At 31.6% G+C, this 13,019-nt stretch overlaps 1 protein-coding gene across 2 annotated transcripts in view; it reads left to right on the top strand.

Annotated features, from left to right (window-relative positions):
- The window catches only part of CWF19L2 (CWF19 like cell cycle control factor 2), a 127,142-nt gene that overhangs the window by 23,326 nt on the left and 90,797 nt on the right, over positions 1-13,019 (top strand). For both annotated transcript variants that reach the window (XM_076002477.1, XM_020286673.2), the window contains exons 7-8: positions 3,919-4,034; positions 8,886-9,544. In XM_076002477.1, the coding sequence (XP_075858592.1) occupies positions 3,919-4,034; positions 8,886-9,544 (775 nt within the window). The remainder of the gene's footprint in view (positions 1-3,918; positions 4,035-8,885; positions 9,545-13,019) is intronic.

Below are 13,019 nucleotides of genomic sequence, written 5' to 3'. Positions count from 1 at the left end.
TCCCTAGAGCCACCTTACAGGTTTCTTTATAATTTTATCTAGCACTTTTACTGGAGTTGTTAGTAATTGTAACAGTTTCTTTTTGCCTTTTAGCATGGGCAGAAGTGTCTCTGTTGGGTTATGTAATAGTAACTGTAGTCATACAAGGTTCTCTTTGAAATATTGTTTTATAGAAACTTAAAAAATGTTTGGGAACAATAAGTTAGCTCAGTGAATCATTACCATGTAGGAAGGATTTTGTGATCCATGCTTTCAGCACCCCTATTGTCCAAGGACAGTCAATAAATTTATCTTTGGGGAAAACCTAGAATTGACAAACCTAGTTTTTGGACATTTGCAGTTGGAAAAGACCTGGAGTTCTGCCTTAGGTAGACTCTTTTAACTGGCTGAAACAGCAAAGTCAAAGAGACTGGGGGAAAATGACCTTACATAAAGCTTTTAGAGAGCCCTTCTCTTTTGCTCTTCATATCATGCTTTCACCACTTCCCTTTCCCTTATTATATTTATTCAGAAGGAAGAAAAATGACAGAAAGCTTCTGTCAGAAGCTCAGATCACAGAATTGAAATTAAGTTTTAAAAAATGATTGGGTTTTACTGTATATGCAGATAGTGTTACCATTCTGTTTAGACCAGTGGTAGTGCTGAAACTGTGAGGCACCTAAAAGTGTTATAATATCAGTATGAAGAAGGTAAAGGTAACTTAGTGTTGTTAAGTTCTCAGAGTTTGAAGTCAGTTTACTTAGGATTAAAATTTTGATGTTTGTACTTATTAGCATCGTGACTATGGGAAAATTCTTGGATCTCTCTGAGCCCAATTTATTCATTTGTAATAGGGAATAATGATAGCATCTATCTTATATAGTTATTGTGAAGTTTAAATTAGAAAATCTTTTAGCACAGTATCTGGAATATACTGAATACTCAATAATGTTGATGATGTCAAATACTTGTTCTATCAAGCTTTTATCAATATATTTTGGGTAATGAATGAGGTTTCATGTTTTCAATAATTAATTTTGTTAATCTTGATTATTTTTTTCTTAGAGAAAATTAGATGGAAAAGTTTAAGTAAATTATTTTCAGAGCCCATACAAAATTATTTGAAATCACGTCTTGGTAATGGGAATATTTGTACAATTTTAGAGTTTACATAGCACATTTATATATCAGCTTATTTTTATAGCAACCATGTGAGGAGAGCAGAGCAGATGTTATTATTCTAATTGTTGCAGCTCAGGAAACTAGGGCTTAAACTGACCAGGTAATTTTTCTGTAGTCATATGAATAGTACTAGAATCAGATCCTCTGATTCCTAGTCCAGACTTAATTACCCTGGATTCTTTAGTAGAAGACTATTATTTCTTATCACATAGTTAGTAGAAATTTTTGCTTGCAGACACTTTTGATATGGTTTTGTTCTTTCTATTGATTATTTTCCACCTGTTTATTTTTTGGCTTTCTCTGCTAGAGTCTTTAAGTTATAAGGAGTTTCAAAGGTGGTTTAAGTCAGCTACCTTATTTTAAAATGAAGGAGCAAAGGTCCAAAGAAGTTAATGACATGCTTCAGATCTTCTAACTATTTAGTAGTAGCAGCAAGACTAAAATCAAGGTCTCCTGATATTTAATTTTTGTTATTTCAATATTAGTCTGTCTTCAGAGAGAGAGGGAATATAGCCCAGATTCATTTGGTTGTATTTTGTCTGTAACAGTATAATTTTGAACTATATTGGAAACATACACTGACATATCTAAGTTTTCAACTTACTATGAAAAACAGATTTGCGATACTATATATATATGTAAATTTGCTATATACCAGTGAATTTGGTATAATTAGTTGAGGTATCTTTATTTCAGTGTAGAGGACTTGGAACCATGCCATATTCATGTTTTTACTTCTTACTGTGTTTAACAAGTTTTCATATTCATAGTAAATATTCACTAAATATTTGTTGCTTGAATTTTAGGATAGTATTGCAAATTGGTATTTTTTGTTTGCTTTTATATATTAAATTTGGTGATTTTTTTAATTAAAAATACTTCGTTATTACCATCTCTAATTATAAAATTAATAGGACTATTGAAATAGGAAATATTAGCCATAAAAGATGATTTATTATATAAATATTTTTAAAGGTGTGAATTTAACTTGTGACTGAATTGGCTGAAATTTTTATTCCCGTAAGATTTTCTTTTTAAATGTCAGTATAGAAGAATACAAGCAGTCTTACTTTTCCTATGATGTATTTTTTTCTCTGAGCTATGTTAATATCTTGGTGATTGTTCTGGAACTTTCACTATGCCCATCAGCATTTTATCAGTTCACAGATAATTCTGTGGAATAAACAATTTAATTGTATAGCGGATACATTAATATAGGTTTTTATTACTATGGTTTTCTTTTACTTATCACTGTGTGGATTGTAGATTTAGACTAAGTTCCTTGGGTGATTGTACTATTAATTTTGATCGTATAGACTGTATTAAAGAAAAAAAGAGCAAGAGTAAAATGAGCTTTGAATGAAAAATGAAATCATTGAGTTAACTAGAGATCTAGGTTTTGAAAGATAAAATATTTTAGACCTGTAAAGAAGGGCCACTTTATCTTAGAAGAGATGCTTAGTAAAGGTAAACTTTTGACATTTGAGTGTGAGAATAGAATTAATTTGAATAGAATTAGTTTGAAGATTGGAAAATCTCTTCTTTCTTTAAGTAAACTTTATTGAAATCTAGCATACATAGAAAAGTACACAAGCCATAAGTGTACCACAGAGTCATCATTTTTATGAAGTGAAAACAGCTGTGTAATGAGCACACTGTTTGAGAAACAATATTATTAGAAATCCCCTTTGTGGCCCTTCTAGTCTGTGCCCTGTCATGAGACAGGTAACTACCATCCTGGTTTCTAGTACCAAAAATCAATAATGTCTTCCTTTGTTTCTGGCTCCTTTTGTCCACATTTTGAGATTCATCCATATTGTTGTGTATAGTTATAGCTCGTTCATTATTCTTGCTGTATAATAGTCTATTTTAGGAATATATCACAATCTATATATCCCTTCTACTGATAGTGAACATTTCCTAGGTTGTTTCGAGACTGGGATTATTGCAGACTGCTCTTCTATGAATATTCTTGTACATGTCTTTTGGGGCCCAGATATGAACATTTTGTTGGTTATAGAGCTGTGGTGATCTTATAGCAGCCCTATTTTGGGGCAATGAAAATCAGGAACAGAATTTTGATTTAAGCAAGTCATTTGATTTTCTTTACACATATCAAAAGTGTTGTGTGTTTAGAAGGAAATAAAACCAGCTTAATAAAATTTGTTGAAGGCATTCAAATGTTCCTAGTTGGTAATCATGACTGGTGTAAGATAATTTGTTTAAACATCCATTTTAATATTATCTTCCTTAACTTCCTTGTTTATTCTTAATGCTACATCCAAGATAGGTTTTTCCTTTCTATGCATGTGCCTTTATTCCTTATTTATTTCTGGGAATGTCTGCCCTACTCTTACCATTTTTTATAGAAATCCAACTTATTTTCTTGAGTCTGGTTTATGGAATTTTCCCTAACATCCTAATTAGAAATAATCCTTCACTTTTCTTATTTTCTATAACCCTTTATATTGTATCTTTTTATAGTAGTTGTCACATATTTGTCTTTATTGCAATTATTTATATCCTTTTATTTTCTTAGATTGAAATTTTCTTGAAGAAAATTTATCTTTTCTTCATAGTGGCGAAACTCTAGCTTGCTTATATAGTCACTGAAATATATGTTGAATTTTAAATGCATTTATGATTTCTATATATTTAAGGAAAAATATTTAATTTTATACCTTAGAAGTCATCATAGAAGCAATATTTTATGAGAACCACATTAAAAGTATAACTAACATTTATACTGGAATTTAGTTTCAGTAGTAGAAGACGGTGGATTAAGCTGGCTGAGGAAGTCTTATCAGAGAATGAAGGAACAAGCTGAGAAACAAAACAGAAATTTTGAGGACATTGTAGCTGAAAGATACGGAGTGAGTATCTGTACTAAGGAGATACATCTTATTATCAGAGTTATCTGAAAAATTAAGTGCATTTAATTTTAAGTGCCATGAAACTCTTTTGAATTAAATGGATATTAAATTTCATATCTTTATACTGCTAAAGTAATTTTCTGCTTTTTATTATGTTAAATTATGTATCATATTTTTATTGACTTAAGGAATATAAAATTTAAGTATATAAAGATGAAGTATGTGTGTTTAATATAGAAATAACATTTTCTTGTTGTAAGAAAATTTAAATAGTGCAGAAAAGCCTGCATACTACACCTCTGGAGATAACCACTGTTGAAATTTTGGTATATTTCTAGAGTTTTGGTATTTTCTAGAGTTTTTTAAAGAGTGTATATGAGTATGTATACTCTTAAAACAATGGAGCCCATGTGGCAGTATATGATATTTTAGAACCAGTTCTTCCATTCTCCATGTATGGATAATCTTTCTATTTCAGTAGTTATTGATGTCCCCCTTTTTTGTTTTCTCTTTCTTCAATTTCCAGAGGAAAGCAGGCTTAGAAAATAGTAAGATTTTAGGCTGGGTACAGTGACTTATGCCTGTAATCCTCACACTCTGGGAAACCAAGGTAGGAGGATCACTTGAGCTCAGAAGTTCGAGACCAGCCTGAGCAAGAGTGAGACCCCATTTCTACTAAAAATAGAAAACTTAGCTGGGCATAATGGTGCATGCCTGTAGTCTCAGCTACTTGCGAGGCTGAGACAAGTGGATTGCTTGAGCCTAGGAGTTTGAGGTTGCAGTGAGCTATGATGACGTCACTGCACTCTATACTTGGGGCGACAGAGTGAGACTCTGTCTCCAAAAAACAAAAAGGAAGTAGTAAGACCTCAAAATATAGGCATGCCAAAAAGAGAAAAAAGGAGTAAAAATCATTTGTCATCCTAAGAGAATCTTTGTTAACATTCATTTCAGAATATAGTTTTCTAGACTATTTTTTTCCTTGTGTTTTATAGCAGGCTCATAGACTCTACCCTGTTTCTTTTACTTACTAATACAGACATAGTTGGATACCAGTAAATATATATATTTTAATGACCTCTTAATATTTTCTTACATATTTATATGGTTTTCCATTATTTATTTATTTAAATGTCAGTGAATGGACATTTATATGCTTTCCCTTTCCCTGTTTAATAGCACTGGCTATTTTTGTCCAATGCATTTTGCATATTTATCTGGTTATTTTCTTAAGGTGAATTACTAAAAAATGAAATTGCTTTTAAATAGATATTTAAAGTGAGATATATATTGCCAAATTTCTCTACAGAATGAACAAATTGTTCTTATTAAAAAGTATCTTTTATCACATAATTTTCAACAGTAAGTTTATTTTTCTTTATTGTCATTGCTGTTGTGATTAGTAAACCTTTTTTTTTTTTTGCTTTTATTTTTATTCATTTGTTTACTAGTGAACCGGAATCTTTTTACACTTATTTTGGCCATTTTTTTTTTTAAGTGAATTGACTATTGATACTACGTGTGCATGTTACTTTTGGGATAATGATTTACTCAAGGCTTAACAAATCTGTTTAAGTTTCTTCCCCTTAGTTTTATGTTTGCTTTTTCCTTTGCTGATAATTTGCTGTGGGTACTTTTTAAGTATTTTTACCTTGCAAAATTCTTTATATATATTTCTTTCATGACTTAATGCTCTTGGTGTGATTCATAGACAGGTTTTCCTCACCCCAAAAGTCATAAAAATGTGCACCTATGTTTATTTTGAGTACTTGTTCGGTTTTATTTTTTATATTTATCTTTAGTCTTTCTGGAATATATTAATTATTTGTATATGGTGTGAAGTAGGCATCTTACATCTTTAGATAGCCGTTTACAACATATTGAATGAATTGTTCTTTTCCCATTACTTTGAAATGACACATTTATTATAAATTAAATTTCTTATATGCATATGTTTGTTCCTTTACTTTCAGATCTGTTTCACTGGGTTGTCTCTTTTATTCCTGGAATTAGTCTCATTAGTTATAATTATTGTAGTTTTCAGTAGTTTATACAGATAGCAAATAATTAGTGAATACCTACTATGTGGGCAGGGTAAGTCTTGTTAGTCACTAAAAAAATTAGCTTTTCTTTATGTGTTTTTTTCTAATTAAAGTTAGAATTATTTTGTCAAGTTCAAGCTCAACAAAAATAAGTTTTTCAAAATTCCTTATAAAGTTACAACTCTTTTTGGAATCTTGATTTAAATTTAACTAGACAAATCAAGTATAACTGATATTTTTTGTTTTCTTAATGTTGAGCAAATGAATCTTCTGTTGACTTAATATTGAGTCATCTTTTCCTGAAACGTACTGGGTGTTTCTCTATTCAAGGTTTCATTTATGTTGTTTAGTAATTTTCTCTGTGTAGTTATTATGTATGTGTCATTGAGGTTATTTTTATTTTTTCACTTGTAATTTGAATATTTTTATATTTTGTGACTTGCTGTTGATATTAGTCCTCCAATTTTTTAAACTCTTATTATAAGAGTTGTTAATTATTAATTATAATTTATTATTATAATTTTATTATTAATTATAATTTTTTAAAAAATTTGGCTTATCTGGGAAGGTAGTTATGTGCAAATGATGATTATTTTTATTGTTTCCTTTTAGTGTTAAATTTTTTTTCTTCTTGAAATAGAATTTTAGAACTTTGATAAGAGTGTTAGAAGCTAGTACTCTTATCTTTGTGTGTTTAAATGTTGACTTCCTATGTTTAAGATGAATATTATCATGTTTAAATAAAGTATCCTAGTATTGAAGTTTAGTAAGAGGTGTTTTTTATTTTTTAAATTTTTTATTTTTTTAAGTTTAATTTTTGTATCATATATATTAAGGTATACAGCAATGTTTTGATACATGCATAGTAAAATGATTACTATAGTCAAGCAAATTATATATCATTTATCTCACATGGTTACCTTTGTTTTGTGGTAAAAGTTACTTAAAATCTATTTTCTTAACTAATTTCCAGCATATAATATAATATTATTAATTCTAGTCCTCCTGCTGTATATCAGATCTCTAGGCTTATGTACCTTAGGTAACTAAAACTTTGTAACCATTGACCTCCATCTCCCCATTTCTCCTACCCCCATAACCACCTTTCTGCTCTGTTTTTAATGTATGAGGCATCTTTTCCTTGAAAACTGTATTTGCAACCTCAAGAATAGTTATTTAGACTTGACCATTACATTTGACATTTGGTTTGTAGCATCTTTTGTTTTTTGTCAGAGATCTTTGCCCTAGTTCATTTATGGTTTGGCTTAATCATCTTCTAAGTAATTTTTAATCATATTAAGTAATTAGTAAGTGATATGCTTCTTATTCTTTACAATTTTGAAAATGATTTTCTTTTGCTGATTCTAGGGAAGGATAATTTGACTGTGAATTGAATTCTTTGTTTTTTTATTTAAGAGATAGGTTTTGCTATGTTGCACAGGCTGGATTCAGTCTCCTGAGATCAAGTAATCCTCCGGCCTCAGCCTCCCAAGTAGCTTGGGCTACAGGCATGCACCACCATGCCCAGCTTGAATTCTTTATACAGAATTATAGCCTAATATTTTTTTTTCAAAATTTGATCTTTAGTCCATTGTCCATTTAGTATTATAGATGAAAAGTTGATAACAATCTTTCTTTCCTTTGTAGGTAACATGTTATTTACTTTCCCCATCCATATACACACTCACACTTATTTACTCCTTTCCCAATCCAGTATTTGTGAAGTTTTGAGATTCGGGATTTAGAGTTTTTTTTCCTGTGTAAGTCTTTCTTTGTTTCCCTTCCCCTCAAGGATATTAGATGAGCCCTTCTGATCTGGAAAATCAGCTGAGGGAAATTTTCCTATAAATGCTTTGTTAATGCTTTTCTCCCATTATCTTTGTTGCTTATTTGTGGAAGTACTAGTACATGCATATTAGATTCTCTAGAATCAATTGTTCATGTGTCTTTTTTCTTATAACTTACGTTTATTTACTGTCTTTTCCTAAAGTATAGAGAATTTCCAAGCTAATTTGGTTTTCAACACTTTCTGTTCCTTCAGTGTATCAGGGCAATTTTTTTGGACATACAGTTTTTCATTTATTAATGCAAATCTTTCTTGTTTCTTGAACTATTCTTTTTGTCATGAGAGTCTGTTATATTTTAGCAATACAGTAACTTCTTGAATCTCACTACCAGTAGGGATTATTTTTTTAAGAGTTTATGACATTACTATTTTCTTTTTCTTTCTTTCTTTTGGAGACAGAGTTTCACCTGTTGTCTGGGCTAGAGTGTAGTGGTGTCATCATAGCTCCCTGCAACCTCAAATTCCTAGGCTCAAGCAGTCCTCCTGCCTCAGCCTTCCAAGAAGTTGGGACTACAGGTGTGTGCCACCAAGCCCAGCTGATTTCTTTTTTTTAAATTTCTGTATGGATGGGGTCTCACTATATTGGCCAGGCTGGTCTTGAACTCCTGGCCTCAAGCAATCCTCCTACCTTGGCCTACCAAAGTGCTAGGATTATAGGCATGAACTACCATATCCAGCCCCTTTTTTCTGTTTTATACTTTTTGTTAGTGCAGAGTGATTGGCTTAAGTGGCTATCCTTTTGGGATCTTTTTTTGTTATTTGGTAATTTTTCATTGTTCACTCATATTTTTTTAAAAATGTATTTATTTCAGAGTGAGATGATTATATGAATCTCCCTCCACACCTTGGTGGAGTTTTCATAGTTCCACTTGGCAGTGAATCATTGCACAGAGGCATGTGGGGGCCAAGTCACTGAGATTTTCTTAATTTTAGATATTTTTGTTTAATTTTTCTCCTTTGTAGTCAATGGAAATATTTCAGTCAAAATTAGAAGAAGCTGAAAAAACTGCATCCACAAAAGAAGATTATAGACGAGAACGGTGGAGGAAACCAACATTTTCAGATAAAGCACAAAATAGTCAAGAAAGTAGGAAATCAGACTTGGTAAGATATAATAGCAGTTCAAGGGATAGATATGCTACAACAGATACTGTAAATGATAGCAATAAAGATAAGTTTAGTGGTGATGAAAAAGATAAGAGATATGCATCTTTAGAAACATGTAGAAGAGAATCCAACCCAAGGAAAAATCAAGAGTTTTCTTCTCTTGGAAATTTGAAACCCAAGTTTTTAAGACCTTCTGATGATGAAGAACTATCACATCACCACAAGGGCAGAAATTTTGAACCATCTAGTTCATCTTCAGCATTTGTAGCTCAGGGTTCTTTTCACTGTGGTTTTCGAAAACCCACTGAGAGCAGTGAAGAATGTTTAACATCGCGGAGTCAATCTGTGGGAAGAGGAGATAAGAAACATTCAAATCAAAAGCCATCAGAAACCAGTAGCAGTGTTGAATACCGACACATTCCAGGAGATGTGACAGAAAAATTAAGAGATGAAAGCTTGAGAGATGACCCTCCAAAAAAAGAACATCTACAGGACACAAAGTCTACATTTGCAAGGTATTTTAGCATTTGTTTTTTAACCTGATAAGTGAATATTAAAGTTCAGAGGGTTCAAAGAAACATATGTTTAGAACATCAGTTGTTAGATAACGACTGTGGCCTCCCATTTCTTAAAATTGATGGAAGAGATAAGATATGCAGATTTAACAATATAGTAGCATTTTATGGACTGCATTTATTTCACAGTTTTATTTGAAAAAGAGCTAGAAGAATTCAATAGCTACATTTGCTCATAATTTGTTACTTTTTTTGCAGTTTAAAAAACTGAATCAGTTAAGCCTTTAAATGGATATACTGCAGGAGATATTTTGGTACATTTTGCTACCAATGCCATATTACTTTCTAAGGAAATTATTTTATTGTTAAGTATAATTGTAATAATAAATACTACATGTCTGTAAGAGGTCTAGGAGATTGAAGGAAAATATACTGCTACATCTCAAATATGAAGTGACAAAGACATGCCAAATATCCTGCAGAGGGAAGCATGAACTGTGGTTGTTTTGCAGAGAAAGGAATTATCCAGTTTGGGCAAGTGACAGATTTTAAAGATAACATTAGTTTTAAGTGTAAAATAAGGCAGGCTAGTGATTGTACCCATAATGATTAGGGAAATAGGTAGCACTTGATATTTTTTTATTGTTATACCTGTTAACACTTACATAGGACTGGATCAGAAAATAAGGAAACACAGCTTGAGTGAGATCAAACCTAGGAAAACTTGATTTAGCTATAGGGCTGGCCTTCTTGGAAATAGGCAGAAATAAAAAGTAAGTGTCCAAGTGATAATGACAAACTTATATTTGAATACTCATTCAATATTAATATGTTAAAAAATACCACCAAGTGAGTGGGACACTAAAAGAAGTTTTAGGAAATAATAGAAATCAATGGTAGTAGTAAGATGTGAACATTGCGGTTTGGGGTTGTGAGTCTGACAAACCGGTTTTGTTAATGACTCCATCTGAAGCAGTGGATTAAAGGCACAGTGTGTAATTTTCAGTGGGAGGGAGCTGGCAAAACATGAACTGAATGATTGAGCCCCAGTCAAATGGGCTCTGGTTCAGGCCAGGGCTTTGCTCCCAGGAAACTGACGGAGAAATCCAGTTGTAGTGACTGAATAAACATGGCAGGGATTAGTGTATAAGGCTGTGTGCATATATAATTGTCCAGGCTTCACTCCAGGTAGCCTGAGTGGTAGACTAATTCAAGTTCCCAGTTGCTGATGTGATGGGGCTCTTATTTCCTGATATTATTAGGGTTGAGTTAACATTTGGACCATCTGTACGTCTTGACTTCTGTGAGTGTAGCTAAATGGAGTATGCAAGGTAATCTTACACTGTTAGTATTCCATATGGTTGTCTGATTGCTTCATATTTGATTGTCTTATTTAAATTGTAAGCTTTTGATAGATATACTATAATACAGGCACTCAATAAAAGCTGCGTGTGTGTGTGTGTGTGTGTGTGTGTGTGTGTCTGTGTATTATTGATTTGAAGGTGGTGTTCTTTGTCAGCTGTGTTAATTTTGGAAGGTTTGTGGCTTTCCATGAATTCCATGACTTGCTGGAGAGGGAAAGATAAATCCAGGAATGATCCCCTATATGTGAAATAAATAAAAAGATTCCTGAGCATGTTGAGTGGTATAAAATCAGATACCAAGATAAGACCTTGAAGAATGCCTGGAAAGACTTAGTGAAAGGTTGTTAGAAGCTGTTCATTTGTCTGCACATTATCCTGGGAACTTTTTATAAAATTCTGGAATTCTAGGGAGCTTTAGAACCAATGAATTTTAGAACCAATGAATTTTAGAACTAGAAAAAAATTGTAGAAATGATTTAGAACTAGAAGGAATCATAGTCTGCTGCGTGCATTTTGCAGATGAGAGAAACTGAGGGAACTGAGGGTGTGACTTCCACAATGTTATGTAACTAGGGTTTTCAGATTTTTAAATACAAAATAATAAATCCCTTGTAATATTATGCTAAAAATCTTTCTTGTTTACCTGAAATTCAAATTTAACTGAGTATCATGTATTTTATTTGGCAACCCTGAGTGTAACACTTAACCAGTTCTTAGGCCTATGACCTTTTATAAGAGTTGATGCCTGATCTTGCTGTACTTCAGTTTCATTATCTTATAACAAGGATACTAACAGGATCTACTTCATGGAGTTGTTGTGTGAATTAAATATATATGGAAAACTTAACATGGTATCTGGCACATAGTAAGTGCTCCATAAATCTTAGCTATTATTGTTGCTATTAATATTACAATGTAGTTAGTTATTTGCAAAGCTTAGATTCCATGTCTTTCAATGCCTATTTACTATGCTTTCAAATAAGGTTAAAAGGAGAAGCACAAATTGACTTTGAAAGAAAAAGTCTTTTCTTTTATACACTGATTATGGAAAAGTTATTGATACCCTTTATGAGAGTAATTTAGGTAGAATATGAGAAACGTTGACCAATGAGAGGTATAGGAGAGAGGAAGAAAGATATATTAACATAAGAAGTGAAGAATTTTTAGTTGAAGTCTGGAAAATACTTTTAGTTTGTTGTAAAATGGATATTGGAATGTAGGTCAGTCTTCCAGATTGTGGAAAAGTTGTAATAACTAATATCTTTGTCTAGTATGAATAATGATTAAAAAAATTAGTTGAATTGGTTACTTCTTTGCATTGTTTATATATGTTTACCTTTCCTGCTGTTTACTTCAATATTATTTTGCAAAACATTAAGCCATTTGCAATCATGTAAATAATAAATGTGTGCATAAAATTTAAACAGTGTAGACAGAAGAATATAAAACAAGAACATATAATTTAATTTAAACAGAAGAGTATAAAATGAAAAAGTAAGTCTCCCTGTCTTATCACCCCTAACCCTAATTCCACTTGTCAGGTTAACAATGTTAATAGTGTCTTTTCAAAAAAATTTTTAGTCCATTTTAATATGTGTAATATGTATATTTAACTTAATATATAAAATTATATATAGATTACATATATAAAAACTTATGTAAGCTAAATAGCTTTATGATGCATATACTGTTCTGAACTTTGTTTTTTCTAATCAATATATCTTAAAGGTATTTTCACTTGAGCCCATATGTACTTACCTTTTTTATTTTAAAGGCTCTTTACTATTCTGTTGTAAAATGTAGGTATAACCTAATATTTTCACCAGTTTCCTATTGATGGACTTTTAGGTTCTTTTCAGTTTGTTGCTCTTACAATGCTGCAGTTAAGTTTTTATGTGTATCTTTGCATACTATTTAAATATAGCTGTAATGTAAATTCCAAGGAGTGGAATTGTCAGGCCAAAAAGAGCATGCATTTTATTTTTTATATATTTTGTGGTATTAACCTATTTAAATTCTTTTTTTTTTTTTTTTTTTTTGAGACAGAGTCTCGCTTTGTTGCCCAGGCTAGAGTGAGTGCCGTGGCGTCAGCCTAGCTCACAGCAACCTCA

Source organism: Microcebus murinus, chromosome 4 (genome assembly GCF_040939455.1).
Source record: "Microcebus murinus isolate Inina chromosome 4, M.murinus_Inina_mat1.0, whole genome shotgun sequence".
Lineage (NCBI taxonomy): Eukaryota > Metazoa > Chordata > Mammalia > Primates > Cheirogaleidae > Microcebus > Microcebus murinus.
Note: the sequence above shows the minus strand (reverse complement) of the source record. Positions and strands in the feature narration are given on the sequence as shown.